The sequence below is a fragment of the Dipodomys merriami genome, unplaced genomic scaffold, assembly GCF_024711535.1.
Source record: "Dipodomys merriami isolate MVZ:Mamm:240054 unplaced genomic scaffold, mDipMer1.0.p SCAF_273, whole genome shotgun sequence".
Classification (NCBI taxonomy): domain Eukaryota; kingdom Metazoa; phylum Chordata; class Mammalia; order Rodentia; family Heteromyidae; genus Dipodomys; species Dipodomys merriami.
The window spans coordinates 299,637-324,479 of NW_027204193.1; the positions used below are offsets into that span (position 1 = coordinate 299,637).

Sequence of the window (24,843 nt, forward strand, 5' to 3'; positions counted from 1 at the left end):
GTCAAACTACAACATTTTAAACCACACAAAGGAAAGGAAACTTCTAGTACAGCCGCCACCCTGCAAGCATGCTGCTCTTAGAGTGTCTCAGGACGCAGAGCTAGGCTCCTCCAGCTGAGAAGACCTCAGGTATGTCATTTTAAGTAGCTAATCTCAAATGTTTTCTCACACTAGGGAAACTCAGGATTTTCAGTGCTACCTAGCAAAAGCCAACATGTAATAAGGTTAATATCTAAGACAGCACAAAGTATTAAATGATAAGTAGGTCTTAGCTGTGAAGTACTGCCATTTTCTGCTATCTTATGGCCCCATTGGGCTCAAAAAAAAAAAAAGTTCAAATCTGACTAATTATCCAGGCAAGCATAACTCTTTAGTAACTCAGTTTTATAACCAGATGGATAAAGGCTACGTCATAGTTCTCCATAACAGGTTCGACAGGTCTTAAACAGACTTTCTTCTACAAGCATTACAACAGATAATTTCAAAAACTTTTTATAACTCCCACCGAAGGGGCAGGGAAGGTGGCTCCATGGTAGAGTGCTTGCCTAGCATTCATGAAGCCTGGGGCTCAGTAACACATACACAGAAAAAGTCAGACGTGGCGCTGTGGCTCAAGTGGTAGAGTGCTAGCCTTGAGCAGAAGCAGCTCAGGGACAGTGTCCAGGTCCTGAGTTCAAGCCCCAGGACTGGCAAACAACAACAACAAAAACAAACAAAACAAAAACTCCCACTGAAAATTTAAGAGTTTGTTTGTAAGAAGAATTGTTTTGATTTTGTTTTTTCCTAAGCAATAGGCACTCTATGGGAAATAAGATACTTAAAATCTTTTCTTGTTTTGTTAGAATACCTCTGAGGACATCTAACGTACACTGGCTAGTAACTATTTGGCAAAGAATAAATCAAGCACTTAGTTCTTAAATTTGTGATAGAGATCAAGGGATATTATTACAGTATAACTTTTTCCTCTACTAGACATGATCAAAAAATGTAAATAAGCTTTCTTATTGTAACCTAAATGGAATTTCATAAACATATGAAGCACTTAATGATTTGTAAGCATGATTGAATGAAGTTATACTGCAATTGTTTTAAATAACTTACCTAATGAATATATTGTCAAATCTACTTACAGAGAATATGAATCAACCAAAACTAATTCTCTTATCAAGTAAGTCATTATGAGACTATATAAGATAATTGTGCAAGCAAAGGGGCACTTAGAGGAACACATTATCACGTTGCTATTATTAGATAACATTTGAAACAAAAGAGCTTAAGTCAAAATCCTACAACGTTAAAGTTCAAATAAGCAAAGGTGAGGATGTGATCAATGTACAGAAAAGTAGGCTCAAAATTCTAAGATACAAATATATAAGTAACTATCAAAAGCCAAGAGTCATAAAGTCAGAGCAACCTGTAACAGTATTTGGAAACAAAGAACTCCCTTCAGGACGGTAGACAGATTTCAACAATAGGAAAGACAGGGTAGAAAGCATGACAGTGATCAAGAACAGATTCTAATCTTTTTCAAACATGAAAAATTCTGAGCAATCACCAGCACCGAACCTCAGGCTCCTCGAGTGAGGTGAAGAATGGACGGCTAGTGTCATTAAAGGTTTATCTACCATCACAGTCCCAGGCTTCCAACACTGATCACAGACAGGAAAGACCCCACAAGTCTTCAGTAGAAACTTAAGGCTGAGGCGCAGGGAGTACTAGATGGCGTGTGGCTTGCACAGCAGGCCCTGGGCTGGCTCAGCCCAACACCAGTAAGAGACCAAGACAGTGGGGAGAGCAGGAAGAAAGGAGGCTATAGAACTTTGAAAACAAAGTCTAAATATACAGGCTAAAATTAAATTCAGCTTTTAGACACATAAAGATGAAACATCAAAATACATCAACAGCTTCCCTCTTTGTAATAGCACTTACAGATTAAGAATGTTTCAATTCGTTTACATGGAAATGGTTTAGAAGCCCTCGAGAAAGGCCTGGCTGCGCACTTTAACCCGTTAGAGTCATCACGGAGACTATGAGTGCTGCCTGTGCCTTCTGAGGAGATGGGCTGGGCTGGCGTCCTGGCTCTGTCACTTCCAGCTATACAGGCCAAGGGATCTAACCTCACTGTGTTTCCGTTTTTCATCTGCAAAAGCACAGCTTAGAACAAGATGATGTATGTATAACGCAGTCACCGGACATAGAGTGCTTGACTACTGCTGCTGTGTACAGGGTGGCTTTATTCATGGACCTACAGCCCTGACTCAATGAGGAAGGGGCTAAGACATGGAACTTTTAAGTGACACATTTAGAATGTTTTATGTTCATCTGCCCTACTAATCTGTACACCCTGTTTTTTCAAGATACACTCAATGTGAGTATTCATATTTAGAAAGACTTGAAAAGGTTGTTTTCAAGAGAGACTTAATTGCTGAAATGGCTTCTGTGTCCAAACCCATTATTTACTATTTATTATTCTCTCTTTTCAAAAAGGTTGTATCTAAAACTTTGCCTGTTATAACCCAAAAGAAACCTGCTCATTAAAACCAACAGAGCTGGGCAATAGTGGCTCATGCCTATAATCCTAGTTTCTTAGGAAGCTGACAACTGAGGATGACAGTTCAAAGCCAGTCTGGGGAAGGAAAAGTAAATGGTTCTGACCTCCCAAAGTCAGAAGTAGAGGTGTGGTAGAGGTGTGGGTCAAGTGGTAGAGCACTTGCTTTGAGCAGAAAAGCTCAGGTACAGCACTCAGGCCCTGGGTTCAAGGACCAGGACTGGAATAAAAAAAAAAAAAAAGTTGTTTGTTTAATGTCCATAGGATGATCCACAGCCAGCACCAAACCAAGTTCCTGAGGCCCTGGGTGTGAGAAAAATGGCCTTTTCTTATCCAAGTGTGTTGCTTTGGTCAGAAAGTAAAAGAACTGCTTTGGGACAAGGAAGGATTTTTGAAATATAAGGTTTTTGTCTTAATTAGTTTTTTCCCTACATATTTCTTACTGTAAAGTAATGAACACATTTCCTATTAAGCTTTGTTACTGCCTCCTTTGTTTTTCCCTTGCCATCCCTTTCCTTAATTGGTTTTTATAAGATGAAATTAAGCCATACCTCAGAAGACAAAACCTTAGATGGTTCAAGAAATAGCAGAGTGTACCATTAATCTTATTTCAAAGTCACCTTATATAAACACATTTAACACTGTGCAAACCAGCCAATCATGAGCAGATTATGAACTTGAGCTCAATCCAAGGAAGCAGAGTGGCGGGGCAGGGAAGAGCTGATAAAGAAGACAGAACAAGAAGACCTTCTTATCCTAAGGAGGTCAATCTCAGTAGTTCTAAAGAAATGTCATACTTCTGGGATTTTGAACCCCCAAAATTTCACAGTGGGGGAAAAAAAACACCCATTGCTAAAGTTTTGATAGTGGAATATCTAGAATCTCACATTTTGCTTTTCACAAAACTACTTAAAATCACTTCCCAGAACTACATTAGTACTGTCCAATAGTGATACAATCAAAACACAAAAGTGATCTAAGCTTTTCTAGTAGTTGCATTTTAAAAAAGCAAAACAAATGATTTTATTAGTATACTGAACCTAATATACCAAAAACATCATTTCAACTGTTCAACCTAAAAACATTAATAAGGAATTGGTTCAAAGAATTGTAAGGTATATTAAGTAGGTAGGTTTCATTGGGTAGCCGATGAAGAGAACACCGTGTGCTATTCAGGCAGGAGAAGTTTATTACCTAACTGCTGTCCCCACCTGGGGTGACCCACCCCTGGGCCAGGACTTATCTAGACCAAGGACAGGAAGAGGTGTGGCCACACAGGATCCGAATGTGACCTCAGGGCCTGGGACCCCCCTTTGGTCAGAAGGGAGGCCTGTGACCAGAGGTGGCCCAGGATGTGACTCAGCAGGAGGGGGAGGTGGCTGCGTCCAGGTGTGCCGGTTACCTAGGTAACAGGACGGCTGAAGGCTTAGCCAGGAGGGAGGGAGATGTGTGCACAGGGCCAGCATGACCCAGGCAGACCTTACAAGAATGACTTGTGCAAAAAGGTGTCATTTACACTAAAACTTGAAAGTATGGAGCATATCTTCTGCTTGCAGCTCATGTGACCACTTCAAGTACTTCAGAGCCCGTGGCAGAGGACACAGTGTGTTAGATACCACAGGCCTCTCCCACCGGGAAACTTGGGGAGGGAAAGGAGGCAGCAAACACCACCCCAACACCACCTTTCAGTTCTTTCTGATGAGGGGGAAAGCGAAGAAAGGGATGACATTATCCAAACTTATGAAATGTTAACCTTTTTCTGTACACCTTAATAGTAACAGTAAAATTGTACTTGATTTTTTTTTAAAGAACAATGAAACCTCTGGAACTCTAATAGGTTTCACAATACAGAATCTATTTTCTAATTATTACTCTGTAATCTTAAAAGTTACTGTGATCCCTTACCTCCCTAGTCACCTAGCCTCAGACAGCATGAGGAACTAAAAATAAGTCTTTTAGGACAAAGATTTACAAGGGGGGGGGGGAGGGAAAAGAAAGGGGGGAAAAAGGAAGGGGGGAGGAGGAAAAAAGAAAAAGGAAGGAAGTAGAAAGAACAAAGTTGGGCACTGGTGGCTCACACCTGTAATCCTAGCTACTCAGGAAGCTGAGATCTGAGGATTGTGGTTCAAAGCCAGCCCAGGCAGCAAAGTCCCAGTAAGATTCTTTTTTTTTTTTTTTTTTTTGGGGGGGGGGGGGTCCGGTCGTGGGGCCTGAACTCTGGGCCTGGGCACTGTCTGTCCCTCAGCTCTTCAGCTCAAGGCTAGCGCTCTACCACGAGCCACAGAGCCACTTTCGGCTTTTTTCTTTTTGCTTATGTGGTGCTGAGGAATCAAACCCAGGGCCTCAGGCATGCAAGGCAAGCGCTCTACCACTGAGCCACCTTCCCAGCCCCCCCCCCCAGTAAGATTCTTATCACCAATTAATCACTCAAAAACTGGAAGTGGTGCAGTGGCTTACACGATACAGCATTAGGTTAAGCAAAAGAGCTCAGGGACCTGAGTTTAAGACCCACAACCGACCAAAAGCAAAAACAAAACAAAAAGAAATGGAGAAAACCAGAAAGCCTCACTGCAAGCTGTTCAGTCACTAACCACAACCCATTTCCTTTCTCTACTTCTCCATTTCTGGCCACTCACCTCCTCTGCAAAGAAATCTACAGGGATTTCCTGAAAGTCAGGGCAGCAGGCAATGGAAAACCCATGCTTCCTCACAGATCTAGCATGGGAGTTCCCACCAGCCCACAGAGCACACAGTGAACTCACCAACAGAATGACAGGAAATACAAAGACAAGGTATTCTAGGACAAATGGTTTTTGTCAGTGGTTAGTTTCCATCCAACATGTTTTGCTTATAAAGGTTTTGTTAGATAAAAGCTTTGGATCAAGCCGGGCGCCAGTGGCTCATGCCTGTCATCCTAGCTACTCAGGAGGCTGAGATCTGAGGATCACAGTTCAAAGCCAGGCTAGGCAGGAAAGTCAACAAGACTCTTATCTCCAATAAACTACCAGAGAACCGGAAGTGGTGCTGTGGCTCAAGTGGTAGAGTGTTCACTTTGAGCTGGAGAGCTCAGGGACAGCACTCAGGCCCAGAGTTCAAGCCCCATGACCAACAACAAAAAAAAAAGTAGTGGGGGGGGGACTCCAACACACTTTAGTTCTCTTCTGTTGCCCAAGCTGTGGAAGTAGAGCTATTTCATTTTTTTATTATTACTCAATGTATATTTATCCTAATATTTTTTCATGACAACTGAGTCCTAAACTGTTTATATACATGTAATTATAGAATACAGTCACCTGTAGTCAATGGCTAATAATAAAAGGTAATAATAGAAAAAAGGAAAGTTGTTTGTAATTCTAACTACTAACCACCCTGCGCTTTCTTTTTAACAGATTCACTGGATTTTTATTTTAACTGAAATATCGTCCTTTTCCCTCAAGATGACAAACAGTTCATTCTTCTGTCCCATTTACAGAGATCTGGAGCCATTTACATATTTCTTTTATTTAGTTTTCCTTGTTGGAATTATTGGAAGTTGTTTTGCAACCTGGGCTTTTATACAGAACACTACAAACCACAAGTGTGTAAGCATCTACTTAATCAATCTTCTTACTGCTGATTTCCTGCTCACGCTGGCTTTACCAGTGAAGATTGTGGTTGACCTGGGCGTGGCACCCTGGAAGCTGAAGATATTCCACTGTCAAGTAACAGCCTGCCTTATCTACATCAATATGTACTTGTCCATCATCTTCTTGGCCTTCGTCAGCATCGATCGCTGTCTACAGTTGATATGCAGCTGCAAGATCTACCGAATACAAGAACCTGGATTTGCCAAAATGATATCAACTGTGGTGTGGCTCATGGTCCTTCTGATAATGGTGCCCAACATGGTGATCCCCATCAAGGACATCAAGGAAGAGGCAGAGGTGGGCTGCATGGACTTTAAAAAGGAGTTTGGAAGAAACTGGCATTTGCTGACAAATTTCCTATGTGTAGCAATATTTTTAAACTTCTCAGTCATCATTTTAATATCCAACTGCCTTGTAATTCGACAACTCTATAGAAACAAAGACAATGAAAGCTATCCGAATGTGAAAAGAGCCCTTATAAACATACTCTTAGTGACCACTGCCTACATTATTTGCTTTGTTCCTTACCACATCGTTCGCATCCCATACACCCTCAGCCAGACAGAATTCATAACAGACTGCTCAACCAGGATTTCACTCTTCAAAGCCAAGGAGGCCACACTGCTCCTCGCTGTGTCCAACCTCTGTTTTGACCCTATCCTATACTACCATCTCTCAAAAGCATTCCGATTAAAGGTGACGGAGACTTTTGCTTCACCAAAGGAGACTAAGGCTCAAAAAGGAAAGTCAAAATGGGAAGACAACGCATAAATTATGGGCCTTTTCATGCTTTCACTTCTTGGCATACTATACCATAAAGTTACTTCAAGTTTTCAAAGAGAAATAAAAAAGAATCTTGGCAACAAAACATTACAGCTAGCCAGCCAATGCGCTGGTCTCTGCAGAAACCCTTTTTCTCAATGCAGGCAAGGGCTGTACTCTTTGGGAGATGGGGGATCTGCAGTAGGGCTTGCGCTCTGGGGTAGTGCCAACCCTCACCCCCTGCTCATGGAGGTGGGGATCTGCAGTAGGGCTTGCGCTCTGGGGTAGTGCCCTCACCCCCTGCTCATGGAGGTGGGGATCTGCAGCAGGGCTTGTGCTCTGGGTAGTGCCAACCCTCACCCACTGCTCATGGAGGTGGGGATCTGCAGTAGGGCTTGCGCTCTGGGGTAGTGCCCTCACCCCCTGCTCTTGGAGGTGGGGATCTGCAGTAGGGCTTGCGCTCTGGGGTAGTGTCAACCCTCACCCCCTGCTCATGGAGGTGGGGACCTGCAGTAGGGCTTGCGCTCTGGGTAGTGCCCTCACCCCCCTGCTCATAGAGGTGGGGATCTGCAGCAGGGCTTGCGCTCTGGGGTAGTGCCAACCTCCTTGCTCTTGGAGGTGGGGATCTGCAGTAAGGCTTGCGCTCTGGGGTAGTGCCCTCACCCCCTGCTCTTGGAGGTGGGGATCTGCAGTAGGGCTTGCACTCTGGGGTAGTGCCAACCTCCTTGCTCTTGGAGGTGGGGATCTGCAGTAGGGCTTGCGCTCTGGGGTAGTTCCCTCACCCCCTGCTCTTGGAGGTGGGGATCTGCAGCAGGGCTTGTGCTCTGGGTAGTGCCAACCCTTACCCCCTGCTCTTGGAGGTGGGGATCTGCAGTAGGGCTTGCGCTCTGGGGTAGTGCCCTCACCCCCTGCTCTTGGAGGTGGGGATCTGCAGTAGGGCTTGCACTCTGGGGTAGTGCCCTCACCCCCTGCTCATGGAGGTGGGAATCTGCAGCAGGGCTTGCGCTCTGGGGTAGTGCCAACCCTCACCCCCTGCTCTTGGAGGTGGGGATCTGCAGTAGGGCTTGCGCTCTGGGGTAGTGCCAACCCTCACCCCCTGCTCTTGGAGGTGGGGATCTGCAGTAGGGCTTGCGCTCTGGGGTAGTGCCCTCACCCCCTGCTCTTGGAGGTGGGGATCTGCAGTAGGGCTTGCGCTCTGGGGTAGTGCCAACCCTCACCCCCTGCTCTTGGAGGTGGGGACCTGCAGTAGGGCTTGCGCTCTGGGGTAGTGCCCTCACCCCCCTGATCATGGAGGTGGGGACCTGCAGTAGGGCTTGCGCTCTGGGATAGTGCCAACCCTCACCCCCCTGCTCATGGTTGGCTCTCGGCTTCTAGCCAGCCACGTTCTGCAGGTTTCTTATGCACCTTAATCCAAATACTTGCAAAAGAAAACTAAAAAGTCTTATTGAACCAATGTCAAACTGCTAATACCTTAAAAACAAAGAGAATTAAGAATGTAGACCCAGAGTTCTCACTTTAATGCTTAGGATTTCTTGGTGAAAATATGCAAAACAGCCTCCATGTAAGTTACCAGGAACCCTGTCGCAGTGTAATTTTAATTGGCTTCAGGTTACATTTTTTTTTTAAAGCAACTTACATGAAATCACCTATTTCTAATCGATCATCACTTCAAAAGACAATAATCTTTCCATTTAAAACTCCAAGTTTTCTAGCATGGTAACTAGCAATTTTTATTTTTAAAAAAGCTTGCAAATGCATGTATGATTTCTACTATGTATTATTTCTAATATGTCAAATATATTTACATTCCACCTGTAGATTCTGAAGGCTTGCTATGGTTAGTAATGATCAGTCTAGGGATTTCTTGTTTTTACTATGTGATAATATAGAGTATACAGTCTCTGTTACATTTTCAAGGGAAGCTGTTAAATTGACTCCTGAAGCTACTGTTTTGGAACAACACGCTCTCATCGAAGGTATAAAAAAATAGCACCAAACAGTCTTAAAACAGACATGGCCACTCTTCACTGGAAGGCTGTACTAAGAGTGGCACCCTGCAGGGCAGACAGAGGCTTTCAGGTCCAGAAGGGTGATGGCCTGTGCTTTAAAGTACAGATGACTCTTCCTTCCTGAGTCTCATCAGGGGTCAAATTAACTCCACTTCTTGTGGTCTAGACACTAACGGTACAGGTAGACCTACTTCGGTGTCTCCTTTCAATATTAGTAAAAACTCATAGTAAAACAGTTGGTAACACATTTGCACTGCTGCACTGTCTGCCATGACTGAGAAATAGTGCTTCTAGCTGGGTGCAGTGGTGCATACTGAGGTGCACATGTGCGTGCACATGCATGGTGTGTGTGTGTGTGTGTGCGCGCACGTGTGAATATATAAGTAAGCAGAGAGATAGAGATACACTGTTCCTAGAAGCCAGGACAAAGTCTGATCCTGAGTTCATTTTTCCATTCAAAAAATTATCTTCTGGCAGTGCTGAAGGCACACACCTACTCAAGAAAGATGGATCTGAGGATCATGCTCAAAGAACCAGAAGGAAAGTCCGTGAGACTGTGAGATTCTTATCTCCAATTAACCAACAAAAATACAGAAGTGGGTACAGTGCCAGCTTTGAGCAAAAAAGCCAAGTGAGATTATGAGGCTCTAAATTTAAGCTACAATACACACACACACACACACACACACACACACACACACACACATGCGCGCACACACACGTGCGCACGCGCACACACAACACACACGCATGCGCGCACACACAGCACACATACACACACACACACACACACGTAATTTTCTAAATCTTGCAACTGTCTCCAATCTCATAAGCATGTTTTCTGAGTCTAAAGTAAATACACGGGGAACAAAAAGCACAAAGTGCCTATGTGGAATTTACGAAGGTGCTAGACAAATTCTAGGTACTTAGAATGGCCCGTGAGAGAACCCATGCGGGTTGGAAGCCTAAGCATTACTCATGTGATAGTGTGCACAAAACTTGTTCACATTTCTGAAACTCTGTCAACTACCCTTTCGTCCTCACTCCTTGACCTTTTTTGAACCACATTCTTATATTGTCCCATTAAGGAAGAGAAAGAGACTCTTAAGAGTAGTCCTTCCACTGGGCGCCGGTGGCTCACGCCTGTCACCCTAGCTACTCAGGTGGCTGAGATCTGAGGATCACAGTTCAAAGCCAGCCCGGGCAAGAAAGACTATGAGACTCCTATTTCCAATAAACCACCAGAAAACCGGAAGTTCCACTGTGGCTCAAGTGGTAGAGCGCTTACTTGAGCTGAAGAGCTGAGGGACAGCGCCCAGGCCCAGAGTTCAAGCCCCACAACCCCCCCCCCAAAAAAAGCCCTTCCTAAGCTCAATATTGTATTAGCATTAGTTCCCATATTGAAAATTTACTCTAAATTATACTCATGGTAAAGAAGGGTCTGGGACAACTAGTAGTGGAAAGGTATTTTAAAATTGTACCCTGTAACACCAATTGTTTAGAGGCCCTGTTATAACTGCACAATAGTTGAATTATGTCATGACTCAATGTGGCAAGGCTGTTGAAAATCACCAAGCTCTCTCCTGTAAGGAAGTGGACGATCTCCTTAGAATACTAAAAGCTGGATCAGCTTTGCAACTACGGTCACATGAACAAAAGAATGAAGAAGCCAATGTTTACTGTCTTGTTCAAACACCCAGATGACCAGACACAGGCACCAGGTATGTGGTACTGAGGAATCGAACCCAGGGCTTCATGCATGCAGGGCAAGCCCTTTACCACTAAGCCACATTCCCAGCCTTAGCCCAATTTTCATTAAAAAAAACAAAGCCTGACTCACTTCAAAATTAACACATCTCCCTGTTAAGACTCTAACATTAAATGTACCACCCAGTTTTCTCCATGTGTTTGCCATCTAATTATTAAATTCCAATGGTCCAAACCAGGCCCATCTCAACTACAAGTCCTCCGTGCAATTTCAAGGTTTTCATTCCCTCCAACATCCATTCCCTGAGAGAGGAAGAGACTCAGCAACACCACACGGTGCTTACAGCACTAACATTGGTGTTTATTATTTTATAAACATTTGTCTCTCTGTCCTGTACCCCAAAGCTCTTACTCATCTGTACAAACCAAAAGTACCCACCTCCACAGAGTACACATAAAAAACTACTTGGTAAATGACTTTCAAATTGAAGCAGGAAAACATATTTAGACATCAGCTTCGGTCATTCAAATGCTTTTCATGAGAAGATGCTAATATAGACAATTCTGCTAAAGCTAGCAAGACTATAATATCACACCATAAACTTGGACATTAGTATATAAGCTAGCTGATCAGAATTCTAACAAACACAGCAGCAAATGCAAAAACTTATCTATTGCCATTATGGGTATGCCAGAAAAGTAGGCGGCTGGCCAGACCCCCATGAATGACCTTACGATAAAATGACCAGTTATAAACTTATGGGAGCGATGACTTACCAGGGGTATAGGAAAATGTGTTGCGTACTGCAAGTGACGGAGGAGGTCATAATTAGATGGAAAAATTAAGTCTCTCGGTTTTTCTCTCTTCATGAATTTCTCACCATTCACCGACATCCTTCCGCCCAAGGAAGAGTTGACGTTTTCACAGGACTCTCCAGGCATGGGAGAAAAAATCTAAGTCATGTAAAGCAAACATTAGAGACTGTAAGTGAAAGAGGACAACAGCAAATCACAGAGCTACATACTAGCACTTCAGAATAATGCCTTTTAGGATAATGCCTTTTCCTATGCAACTACTGAGCAAAGCTACGTAGAAATTCTGTTAAATTCAACAGAATTCACAGTCAGAACAGTAGGAGTCTGTCAGGATCATGACTCCACATTAGAAGATGGAAAAATGAAAAACACAGGTAAAAAGAAAAAAAAATGGGTCCACACCTCCCCAGGGGCCAAAGATAAAAGGTGACATATCCTTCAAAAACATACCCATATAATAATTAACTCATAAGACACATCAAGGTTTCCATCTGCACCCCAGACATTTCTGTAGAGTTACACACCGAGATTCATGACACACATCACAACAATCCTGAATGAGTGTGCAAGTATGGAGACAAGGAGGCTATTCTCTAGAAGCTCAAGACATGTGCAGCACATCAACACGGCCCATCATGGTGAAACGGCACCCTCACACCCTGAGAGACGATGATCCCAAAGGAACAAAAGTGTAAACACGTAGTCCACTGGGAACACGGGAGTGATGGTATGCAAAGGAGGGGAAGCAACCAAAGCTACAGGTGAGTGAGGTGAGACAGTAGCACGCCACGACCCTTGTGACTCAGGGAGGAGAATGACAGCGTCTGCTTATCCCACAAGCACCAAAGTCATCCTCAAACACAGGACAAGAAATAAAAAGGACGGAGACAAGAGTGGGTGGGTAAATGCCAGTAAGAATTGAAGATTGAACCTACTGGAAACTCCGAACCAAAGTCAGTTTTAAAGTCACTCTTGTCTACTTCATCAAAAATGTTAGAGGCTCCTGAGTCAAGACCCATATGCGCCATAATGCTCTGTTCCTGGTGATTGCCAGAGAAAGAAAGTCACATTGTAAATGCTGCAGCTTGAGAGAGCGAAGCTAGGAGGTGGCGCAGCTCAAAACGAATGGACTCAACACCTGACTTACGTAACTGTAACCCCTCTGCTCCTCACCTTACAATCAATTTTTTTTTAAAGTGACACTACAACCTGACAGTGAGATCTTTAAGCCCCCTCCCCCAACAATGTCTTTCTTTCGCATTGCTTTAAACAGTCACAATTAGACCCCTCCCAGGAGGAAATTCTAACTTTCAGAACACTTTAAGAGCACATAGCTTTCTGATATGAAAGCTAACTGTCCATAATTTCTCCTTTGTCAGGCTGTTCTCAGTCACAAGCTCATCAACTTCACTTAGCATGGAAAACCCAAGACTGTAACTAAGATGTAAGATACCTAGATATTCAATAACAGAAAATAAAAAGGAGAAGCTTTAAAAAACAAGCAAACCTACTCTGGTGAACAAATTAAGAAACAAATGTATTTATTTAAAAAACCAGCATTTAAAATCCTATATATCTGAGGATACAACAAATCTTTAACATTTTCTACTTCCCATTTCTATGATTTGTCCTCTTTCTTACTTGAAATTTGAAAGATCTGGAACCATGTCAAAAATAGCAGCATTTGACAGCGATGCCATAGTATAAATAATAAGACATTTGAGAAACAGAGATTAAATTTTTAATTAATTGAAAAATAAGATACATTCTGACTGAAACATCATTTCCCACTATGTATAAAAGAGTGATATACGTAATGAACAGTACATTGGGGAAAAGATGCTCCTTAGAATGAAAATTCAAATGGGCTTTTTGGTCAAAGCAGATTCAGTCTGGAGTACAAGATTAAAAGAAAACTAGAAGCTAGAAATAGATAACACTTGAAGCATATCAATTTAATCTATAACATCATTTTTTACAGCTGGCCATATATCTCTTCATTAAACAGTCTTGTGATACACAAAAGAAAATTCTGGAAGGCAGAGTTTAAATGACCTTTCTGAGTGAAGAGGAGAAAGTACACAACTAAAACTCAATCACCATTAGATCACCAAACTAGCCACTCGAGAAGGTGGTGTGGGCTGGAGGTGAGCACTGCTCACGGGCCCTACCTCCATCCTCCCGTCACGGTCCTTCAAACAGTGCTCATCCATGTGCTCTCCCGCTGGGGACTGCGGTCCAGTGACTGACAGGTCTCCTCGGGAGATGAGGGTGCACATGTAGGCATCATGGGAGAAGACGTCATGGCGGATAAACTCACAGAAGAGCAGCACCAGGTTCACAAACTCCACCTTCTCACGCTCACTGTTGGGATCCGCTGAGGACAAACAAACTCAATCAGGAAAACACCAATCACTAAGTCCTAATCACATGTTCCTGCCCTTCATAAGCAACCTTTCTTTTTTCTTAAAACTTACTGTAATATCTGTGAGGCACCAGCATTTTGCACAGAGATGACAAGCAGACTTTGAGTGCTCAAACTCTAACTGAAAAGTAGTATCTGGCATGCTAGGCACAATTTCTAGTTTAATGACAGCAGTCCCCAACAAATGAGTGTACATAATAATGTGATTATGAAGCACAGCAGACTGCTATCATCTCAATTTGCCAGTTAGTTTGTGACTATTTTTATACCTTCCGTGCATCCGCCTATTTGTGGGATATGTATGTAAATTCTTCAAAGAAGAATTTAACTTAAATAGTATTATGGAAAAAAAACAGTAAATATGACCCACCGAGGTTAAAAAAAAACACCACAGAAGTAAAAGGCCAGAGATGACACTTTTTAGCTTTTCATTAAATAATTCACATAGTCCATCTATGTAACACATATCGTGACTTTCAATATCGGAACTATATTCTGAGGCTTTTGGGGGGATAATCTAAAACATTCAAGACTAAGCCTGCAGCACCTATTTACTGGCATCATTACATTCACAAACACCAATGGGAGAGAGATTTATTCACAGCACTGATCTCACGCTAACTTTGACCTAACTGTCTCCTGCTATCCATGATCACAGTGACAACAGCCTTTTTGTCAGTTATGGGGCTTGAACTCAGGACCTGGGCACTGTCCCTGAGCCTCTCTGTGCTCAAGACTAGTGCTCTACTACTTCTGGTTTTTGAGTGGTTAAGTAAGAGTCTCATGCAGACTTTTCTGCCTGGGCTGGCTTTGAACTTCAATCCTCAGATCTCAGCCTCCTGAACAGCTAGTATTACAGGCATGAGCCACCAGTGCCTGGCCTCTTCACAGAAGAAAGAACAGCTGTTTCCACAGGCTTGCTAAGGACAGGAGGAGACAGTGAAGGGGCAGCGTACAACCCTGGGACTGGGGATGCGAGAGGTAGAGCTGCCGGCTCATGTGCTGGCCACCAGGATCTCCGCCGCCCTTCCCTTTCTCTGCTTCCTTTTCTGTATTACCTACTCTCCACGTTCTACTGTCCAGGTGGCTCTAGTACTTTCACTCTCCTCCGATGCTAGAAAGCCACCACACCTCCTCCCCTCCCCTCCACACAGCCTCCTCCTCTCCTCACGCCCCCCCCTTCCCCATTCACCTGCCACCCCTCCCTGCTCTTATTCCTTGCTCCGTCCCTCCTCTCCCTAACGCTTGCTTCCCTCCCCTGTCCTTTTTCTCCTTTTAGCTTTCAATGTATCTGTTATTTTTTAACTACCTTAGACCCTCTCCTGTATTCTGTCATATGAAAACCTGAGTTTTCATAGGCACTAGTATTGCTTTCACAAATGTTTTTTAAAGCTACCCACTCTTAGAACAAACCTATTAGGTGGTTGCTTATTCCTCAAAATTTGAATTCCACCAACAATAAAGAAATGACAGAAAAATAGCTAGAGATGACATGAATGTCTAAGACAACATAATGAGGCATCTTTTTTCCCATTGGGGTAAAAATGCTACTAATGTGTGCTCACTGAAGCATACACTATATTCAGTGCCAACAACTTTAGAGACATGCATGCATGCGCACACGTATATACGTGTCCACACACAGGTGTGCAGACTCAATCTCTTATCTAAAAAGTAAACTTCACTTACACAATGAGGGAGCCTGTGTATCTAAAAACCTTAGAAGAACATTCTGGAAAACAGGCAAACTGGACCCAGTAAGAGAGGCTGAAGAAATAGACTCCTTCTCATCGAGAGCTTCAGACTCACCACATCTCTGCCGGTTAAAAACAAAAAGCTAGGGTTAATTACAGCAGTAACGAATTTGTTCATTTTTATTAACATTGGAGTTCCAAGATGAAACAGAAAATGACTTTAGATTTCTTTATTTACTTCAGAATCATGTGTCAAAGGTGAATATAATTTCTAAGAGTTGGGAAGAACAACGCAGAAGCATTCACCGCTTTTAGAGAAGTCTCAGAAGAACAGCAAGGCCTGCCCCGCACTGTGTGAGACTCTCACAGTGGTGACGGAGGACATGCTCCTATCCTGGGCAAACCCACTCAAAATCACCTTGGCCCGTCTCCACGCCGAAGGGCTCACGTTGAAACGCACTCTCCCAAACTATGTGGCACGCATTACTTAATTTGACTATTTTGTGTTTTTGCACTTTTGTCAGGAAGGGTACTGACGAGTGCATCTGGAGCATCAAATGAGAAAGCAAACCTAATTCTAATATTCTTTTGTGAGTTTAGGGTGGTTCAAATGGCAGGGTGCCTGCCTGGCAAAGTCAAGGATCTGAATTCAATCTTAGTACCACAGTAATAAAGAAAATTGGGGATAAAATGTATTCACTGACAGTAAGATGGAACATCTTATGAAACACAGCTACAATGCTTCCATAGTAACTGACATTTTCTTAAACTCTGAGTTTACTAGAAGATCAGGACCAAGGCAGTTTAGAAACATTCATAATCTTGTTTTCTATCCTTTGTAAAATTCCTTTGATTTTCGTTACTTCCTTTTTTTTTTTTTTTTTTTTTTGCTCAAGGAGAACATTGTACCACTTGAGCCACAGAGCCACTTACAGTTTATTCTGTGTATGTAGTACTGAGGAGTCAAACACAGGTCTTCATGCATGCTAGGCAAGCACTCTACCACTATGACACAGGCTCAGCCCCGACTTATGCTTTAATTAACATATTCGTCATACTGAATAAGATTACTAAGATATTGTTTATCCAAACCTCTAGGTTTAAAGGTCAAATTTTTAAATTTTGCTTGATATTATCTTAAACAATTCTGAGAAAAATATGTCTTTAGAAAAGGATACCTTTAAGGCCTATTAAAATTACTAGGCAACCTGCGAGTGATAATGAAAAAAAAAAAAAAACCTGCGAGTGAAAGCCCTTCTGAAAGCATCCTGCACACAGGTGCTGGGACGGACGGACGGACGGACACACACACACACACACACACACACACACACACACACACACACACACACACACACACACACACACACACACACACACACACACACACACACACACACACACACACACACACACACACACACACACACACACACACACACACGTACGTTCTGGGAAGAGAGGTGTAAGAGAAGCAACCTTACAGGGGCAATGAATGCCGGCAGGATTCAACTTCCGTTGTATACAGGAAGAAGCAGCGAAGGCTATTTCTAATGTGTTCACTATGTGACAGGTTGACTGCTATACCTTGGCAGCAGTATTTTCTTTTTTTTTTTTTTTCTTGTCAATACTGGAGTTTGAATATTTTCAAGTTCTAATTTCAACAATGTGCTCTTTTGTTTTTGGTGAGCATAGCATTCCTAACAGGAGAAAACACGTGTAAAGTGTTCTTTCCATTTCGTTTTTTTAAGAGCTTCACAGAAGTCAATGTGAACACAGAGAGTTTCCACGGTTCACTGAGCCTGTTCTGGGGGTCAAGGGCAAAGCCCTGAATGGGCAGGCAAGTGCACTGAATGAAACAACAAGCAAGGTAGCTAGAGTGCTGTGTTGTATACTGGGGAGGAGGGTGGGCTGGAAGAGCGTGGCTGAGGAGTCTCGGAGGCAGGCTTCAGAACCAGTGGTCAGGGCTTCCCTGGCTTGGGGACCGGTTGCCTAGGAACGCTGCTCAGCAGGCAGTGCTCCTCAAACAGGAGCACCACACCACAGACAAGCCTGCCTGCCAGGTCTGGGGAGAAGAAACATCAAGGGCAAACGCCTCAAAGAGCAAGTGAGTTTTCTGTGTTGGGGGAACACAAGGAACAACTTTAGGGCTAGAGCCAAGACCAGGAAATACAGGTAAGCAAAAAGGGCCAGGCCATGGTGGTAATACTCTCTAGTGATCTAGTTACATCTCTAAAAGATCATTTTGGGTCCTGCACAGAGGATGGTGGAAAGGAAGAGGGAAGCAGAGAAACCCAGGAGGCCAGGAAGTTCTCCACGTGGTGTATCTGAGGACCTCAGCACACCACACACCTTCCCTGTGGCCATCTCTGCCAATGCTACGGCAGAGAAGGAAGCTTGTCTGGAAATCCCACTTCCACAAAAGCTACTGTTGATGAAGTTAGCTAAGTGTTTCTCCTTTGGGGCTGGGAAGGTGGCTCAGTGGTAGAGCGCTTGCCTTGCATGCATGAGGCCCTGGGTTCGATTCCTCAGCACCACATAAGAAAAAAGAAAAAAGCCGAAAGTGGCGCTGTGGCTCAAGTGGTAGAGCGCTAGCCTTGAGATGAAGAGCTGAGGGACAGTGCCCAGGCCCAGAGTTCAGGCCTCATGACCAGACCCCCCAAAAAAAAACAAAAAAAGAAAAAAAAAGAGTTTCTCCTTTATAATGAACATCTGAAGTTTAAATGGCTCTGCCTAACACAGGCAAATATACTCTCAAAAATATAAACTGGGGCTGGGAAGGTGGCTCAGTGGTGGAGCACTTGCCTTGCATGCATGAGGCCCGGGGTTCAATTCATCAGCACCACATAAGCAGAAAAAAAAAAGCTGGAAGTGGCACTGTGGCTCAAGTGGTAGACTACTAGCCTTGAGCAAAAGGAGCTCAGAGACAGTGCCCAGGCCCTGAGTTCAAGCCCCAGGGCTGGCAAAAAAAAAAAAAAAAGACATCTTCTTTAGATTGATACCCCTTCCCTTTTATCAAGAGAAAAGAAAAGGTGAGTATAGTAAGGGTAAAAGAGAAGTCACCCTCCTGCAGTAGTGTGTTAACCTTATGAGATCCAATAAACAGAAAGAAAAACCTACCTCTGCCTCAATTTCTGCTTGTCTCTTCTCCAAGAGTTTGGCCACAGCCATGGCCCTGTGCTTGCCTGAGCGTTTGCAGCTCACAGCCCATTCACATAACAGTGTCACCACGGCTTCATCATTGGGAGCGACCTGAGGACCAGGGAAAAGAAAACCCACAAAGTCAAATGCTCCTTCACTCAACAGGAAGCGGGGAAGGGAAACAACAAAATGCTGAAACAAGGATACAGGTTGACCCATTGTAACAATGAGATGTATAAGACACTATGTTGAGAACCAACTTTACAACTTGGAGAGGCGGGGGGTGAAGGAGGAGTTGGGGAGGTGGGGAGGAAAGGGGTAGTTAACAATGCTTGATAAGAAATGTACTCATGACCTCAACTCATGTAACTGTAACCCCTCTGTACAGTATTTTCACAATAAAAATATATATGAAAAGTCAGGGAGCGAGCAACTTCTGTTTCTGAAGCCTTAAAGCTTGCTTGCCATATTTCATTACAGCAGTGTTAGGAAATGGGCCCAAATAATTTTTAACTGAGGTATAAAGAGTAAAACTTTAGCCATGAAAAAGGAAGTATCAGTTACAATAAATTTTTGACAATTCTCGGAGAATTACTTTCCTTGTAGGCAGATGCCTTTACACACAGCCATAACCCAGCCCACCAGTCCCCTAGAACTCAATTTCAAATCCACACAAAAAGAGAAATGAGCAATAAAAACAGCTGCTAAAAAGTCTACATACTTCTCTGTGAACACCGGGCCCTCAATTACCACCTCATCCTACCCACAATCCTGTCAGAAATCAGGTGACCGGGGGAGCCAGAAGGCTGACAGGAGACCCATCCCATCAGGAACAGCAAGTGCAAGGAGTGGAAGCCAAGCATCAAAAAGGAGCAGCTGCGTTGAAGCAGGCCAGGCCGGCAAGCAGCCTAGGACCACGCAGAGTACGCCAGTGCCCCTCATCACGGGCAGCCGTGACGGGGTGAGGAGCTCAGGGACCCAGGTGACAGGAGCAGCAGTGGAGGACAGCAGAGACTCTGCTTCTCTGCTTTCCTCTTAGAGTGTGCACACCACGCGCTGGAACACCAACTGCAAAGGTGTATTCAATATCTTCCCACGTGTGAACCTTATGCCAGACACAACGCATGATCACAGTTTCCCCTCCAATGCCATGGGAGCAGTTCTCAACATTGCAGAATCTCAAGTTCGGGGAAGAGGACAATGCAGCTACAAGTGCACTTCTGGCAGAAAATTCACACACCTCTAGCCAAGGTTTCCTGTGGATTCTGAGAAGATAACAGCAAATAGTTTGTATTGTGAAATCAGTTTACTCCAAACCTATTTATTCACCCTGCCCTCAACTTAAAAACACATGTTGACTCAAAGCAAGTTATTATCTGGAGCAGATGCCTCAAAGGGAGCCCTGGGTCTCTTAATTCAATTAACGTATGTTAACTTTTAGTATGGCACTGAAAACAGAAACACAACTGAGAAGCAGGAACTGACACTGACCACATCAGGGGTGGGGCCTGGGGCCTGCTGTCACTCACTATCTGTGGAATGCATTCTTTTGTTTACCTTACCCACCCTCCTTCCCCGTTCTCCAGTGCATAAGAGGCACAGACCCTTGGACTAGGGCTGTGCCTCAGTGGCAGAGGGCTTGCATTGAGCATGTAAAGGCCCCAAATGTGATGTACCACAGGAAAACCAAAGGGTAAAAAGGAAAACAGAAACACACCACAAAGCCTGGAGAAAAACAAATGTGGACAAGCACAATCATGACAAAAATGGCTTTCAGATACTGGTGGTCAGACCTGGTTTGGGCCAGGAAGTCCCATGCACAAGGCAAATAAAGAATATTTTCTGGGGCTGGGAAGATGGCTCAGTGGTAGAGCGCTAGCCTAGCATGCATGAAGCCCTGGGTTTGATTCCTCACAGAAAAGCCAGAAGTGGCGCTGTGGTTCAAGTGGAAGAGTACTCAAAAGGAAGTTCAGGGACGGTGCCCAGGCCCTGAGTTCAAGTCCCAGAACTGGCAAAAAATAAAAAAGGATTCTGAATTTCTGCTACCAAAAACTCAGCACAAATGCATGTAAAACAAATACAAGCAACCCACATGCACACTTGAAGTTGGCTGGTGACAGTTTTAAGAGGGGGGAAGGGGGAGGGACAGGGGGCGTTTGGCATGGCATCACACACACACACACACACACACACACACACACACAGGGGGCGTTTGGCATGGCATCACACACACACACACACACACACACACGGGGCGTTTGGCATGGCATCACACACACACACACACACACACACACACACACACACACACACACACACACACACACACACACACACACACACACACACACACACACACACACGCTAACAACCTGTTCCATCCACGCATGCGGCTGGTGTCCTGCTCTATCTGGCTGTTGATAACCTGTTCCATCCAGATGCTTTTTGACTACTCAGGACATCTTGCTCCCTGGGCCCCAAACAAAGAAGTGAAAGACAGCATTTCCTGCCACCTTTGGATAATCTTTTCTGTCCATGTCCCCAAGGAGCCCAAAGAGGCAGCGGGCTCTTCTCCCAGGCCCTCCACCACTAAGGACAGAGGCCAAGAGGAAGGAAGTGGTATAAAGGCTCTGGAGACTGAGGCCCCAGCCCTGCTGCCTGGAGGCAAGGTCAGTGCTAGAATCAGGGGTCCGTTGCCCCACCCCCTCGGGCTCGTATTCCGTGGCCATCCCCAGCACAAAGAGCGCTGGAGCACTAACCACATAAGCAAGTGCGTACTGCTTACACGCACCAGCAGCGGCAGCTCGACAGTGACTGGCACATAAGCCACACCCCCAGCGGACGCTGCTCAGCCTGCAGTGTTTGAGTCCTAGAATTCCATATAAAACTTGATGCTCCCCCCAACACAAATCCTCAAAGAAACAACTGCCCCATAAATAAGTGGGCTAAAGACTTACAGAGAAACTTCTCTGAAGAGGAGAGAAGGATGGCCAATAGACACATGAAGAAATGCCCAACCTCCCTAGCCATAAAAGAAATGCAAATCAAAACAACACTGAGATACCACCTCACCCCAGTTAGAATGGCTAAAATCAAGAACTCTAATAACAACAGATGCTGGAGGGGACGTGGCCAGAAGGGAACCTTACTTCATTGTTGGTGGGAGTGTAAACTTGTCCATCAACTTTGGAAAGTAGTATGGAGGTTCCTCAAAAGACTCCACATAGAGCTCCCCTATGACCCAGCAATCCCACTTTTGGGCATTTACCCAAATGTTTACAAACAAGACCATACTAAAGCTACCAGCACGACTATGTTTATTGCAGCATTATTTACCAAAGCTAAGATATGGAACCAACCCAGATGTCCCTCAGTAGATGAATGGATCAAGAAAATGTGGTCTATATACACAATGGAATTCTATGCCTCCATCAGAAAGAATGACATTACCCCATTTGTTAGGAAATGGAAAGACTTGGAAAAAATTATATTAAGTGAAGTAAGCCAGGCCCAAAGAAACATAGTTCCCATTGTTTCCCTTATTTGCAATAACTAGTATATGTTTGGGACAAGCAGAAAAGGACAAAAACTATGTACATATGACCAGATAAGATGGTATTAAGCGAAATGAACCCCAAGATAGGGACACAAGTGGTTTTGTCTTTCTTGCTATTGTTTCTAACGCATTTATAATGTACCATGTGATTCTTTTTGTTTCTTTGTATGTTCCTCCCCCAGGGTATAACCCTGTTTTCACTGTATTTGATGTCAGTCTAATTTGGGTAGGGGCAAGGGAAAAACAAAATGCTTAAATAGGGATACAGGTTGACCCACTGTAACCATGAGATGATGTACAAGACACTACGTTGAAAAACTTTACAATTTAGGCAGGGGGTGGGTAGTTGTGGAGGTGGGAGGGAAGGGATGGTAGGGGAAAACAAAGGCAACAATGACAGGAAATGTACTCATTACCTTGGTCATCTAACTTATTAAAATTAAAAAAAAAACTTGCTGAATAAGTAACCCTAAAGGTTTTAGCATTTTTTTTCGCCAACTACAACACCCAAGCCGTGGTACATAAGGCAGTGAGAGAGAGGGCTAAAAACAGTGCGTTCCACAGGGAGAGGGCGAGTCGGAGCACAGGGTACAACTGCCCTCACTCCAGTGACCACGGGCAAGTCCCAGATGTCCCAGGGCTTCATCTGAGGCATCACAGTTCCCAACTGGCTTTCCCCTAATAACAAAAGCCATTACACCCATCTGAACCTAGTATCCTGTCTCCTTCGCTCTGCACAGACGACCTCCTACTCCTTACAAGGAAGTAGAGAAGACCAGACGTTATGTCAGCAGTTCCAAAGAAAAGAGAAGGGAGAGGGTGAAGTGGGAGTTTCCCACGCAGCAGTGGTAGCCAGAGCCACAGCAGTCCTCCACACGCTTCCAGTACAAGCAAGCTCAAAACCACTTCAGCCCCTGCCTTCGTTCACATACCAGCTCCATCACATTGGCTTCTCAGATATAACACTGATAACAGTGGCTCTTTTACTTTTATTCACAACAGCACCTTCCGTCACAGTCCTCAAAAGCAAGTTTCCTTTGAGATGAACATGGTGGGCACTGTCCTTGTTAACACATGAGGGTGCTGGACACACATTCTGGCACCGTCTCTTTCCAGTCAGCCAGGGTCCCATGAGAGGCACACACTGCCCTCTGGTGGGCTTTTCTGGGAAAAACGGTCTCTATGTACATATTACCTACACCACCACAATAGTTTTGTCTATTATAAACTTTTAGATGACTGTAGGTGTAGGGTTTTATTGGGGGGGGGGGGGTTCCTAATCTATTCCATTGATCATTGGGTCTATTTTTGTGCCACTACCAAGCTGTTTTTGTTATTATGGCTCTGAAGTAGAATTTGAGATCTGGTATTGTGATACCACTTGCATTGCTTTTACTTTTTTCTTTTTTTTTGCCTACAATTGTTTTGTTGTCTTCGGCTGTTCTCTGTGTTTGGATTGTTTTCTCTATATCTGTTAAGCACATCATTGAGATTTTGATGGGGATTGCACTGAATTTGTATATCATCTTTGGCAGTATGGCCATTTTCACAATATTGATTCTACCTATCCCTGAACATGGAAGGCCTTTCCACTTCCTGGTGTCCTCTTTGATTTCTTTAAATGTAGTAGAGGGCTGGGAAGGTGGCTCAGTGGTAGAGCGCTTGCCTTGCATGCATGAGGCCCTGGGTTCGATTCCGCAGCACCACATAAGCAGAAAAAAAATCCAGAAGTGGCGCTGTGGTTCAAGAGGTAGAGCGCTAGCCTTGAGCTGAAGAGCTGAGGGACAGCGCCCAGGCCCAGAGTTCAGGCCCCACGACCAGACACACACACAAAAAAAAAATGTAGTAGAAACAGAAGTTTAATGTCTACCAAAGTGAAATGCTTCATTCCTCACTTAAGATAGATGAGCTTTAGTGAGAATCCTGAAGAGGGTGTGATTTATTAAAAAATATCACAGCATACAATTTGCCTTGCTGTTCAGAAACGTAACAACACAATTCCTGACCTTGTTTTCAGTTTCCCCTGAAACACCTGTGAATTTCCTTGAGGGGACGAGGCAATGGTTCTGAAGCTGGATGTAACAGTCAAGTAACAACGGGCTGAAGTACTCTGATGGATTTGGCAACTTAGCACAGAAACTCAGCAAACCTCCCTATGAAAAAACAGAGTGCTTTTATTTAAGAACACCCTATCACAGAGACAGCTGCACAGCACCTATCCGACTTGGCCTCAGTGAGTAGAGAACTTTGCAGAACACAATCAGCCTGCTCTCCTGTGCGTGTCAACAGAGTCAGTCACAAGAGGCAGGGCCTCCAGTCTGTACCTTGCTCCATCTGATGCTGGACCCTCCCTACTTGTCACCTACAGTCTTGATCCTGGTCTGTAAGCCCTTCTTAGAAGGCTGCTATGGGTATCAGGCTCACATAAGGCAGGAATAGTCAAGGTTCAGGCTTTTTTTGCTTCACCTTTCATTTCCACACATGCATACCCAGAGGCAACAATGAAAGTTGTTTATGATAATGTCTTAAGACTTACTCCTTGATTTCTTTTGTCTAGCA

At 44.1% G+C, this 24,843-nt stretch overlaps 2 protein-coding genes across 9 annotated transcripts in view; one reads left to right on the forward strand and one right to left on the reverse strand.

Annotated features, from left to right (window-relative positions):
* Window positions 1-24,843, reverse strand: part of LOC138837635 (mediator of RNA polymerase II transcription subunit 12-like protein) — a 213,494-nt gene that overhangs the window by 142,531 nt on the left and 46,120 nt on the right. For 3 of the 7 annotated variants that reach the window (XR_011375387.1, XM_070036562.1, XM_070036561.1), the window contains exons 11-16: window positions 24,291-24,437; window positions 18,708-18,839; window positions 15,583-15,709; window positions 13,640-13,845; window positions 12,404-12,508; window positions 11,430-11,606 (exon numbers count right to left, since the gene is read on the reverse strand). Coding sequence is in view for 6 of the 7 variants with exons in the window: in XM_070036562.1 (XP_069892663.1) it covers window positions 11,430-11,606; window positions 12,404-12,508; window positions 13,640-13,845; window positions 15,583-15,709; window positions 18,708-18,839; window positions 24,291-24,437 (894 nt within the window). In the remaining variant the exon portion in view is untranslated. The remainder of the gene's footprint in view (window positions 1-11,429; window positions 11,607-12,403; window positions 12,509-13,639; window positions 13,846-15,582; window positions 15,710-18,707; window positions 18,840-24,290; window positions 24,438-24,843) is intronic. The other 4 variants (XM_070036566.1, XM_070036564.1, XM_070036563.1 and 1 more) reach the window with 3 other exon arrangements.
* Window positions 60-7,211, forward strand: LOC138837642 (G-protein coupled receptor 171). 2 transcript variants are annotated; one of them, XM_070036578.1, is made up of 2 exons: window positions 60-129; window positions 5,938-7,211. In XM_070036578.1, the coding sequence occupies exon 2, from the start codon at window positions 5,986-5,988 to the stop codon at window positions 6,943-6,945; it is 960 nt and encodes a 319-aa protein (XP_069892679.1). In that variant the 5' UTR covers window positions 60-129; window positions 5,938-5,985; the 3' UTR covers window positions 6,946-7,211. The 2 variants fall into 2 exon arrangements, with proteins under 2 accessions (XP_069892679.1, XP_069892680.1); XM_070036579.1 differs by lacking the exon at window positions 60-129 and adding an exon at window positions 1,142-1,168.

What these genes read in the sequence shown, in the direction of transcription:
- LOC138837642 (XM_070036578.1), top strand. Translation starts at nt 5,986, where the DNA reads ATGACAAACAGTTCATTCTTCTGTCCCATTTACAGAGATCTGGAGCCA.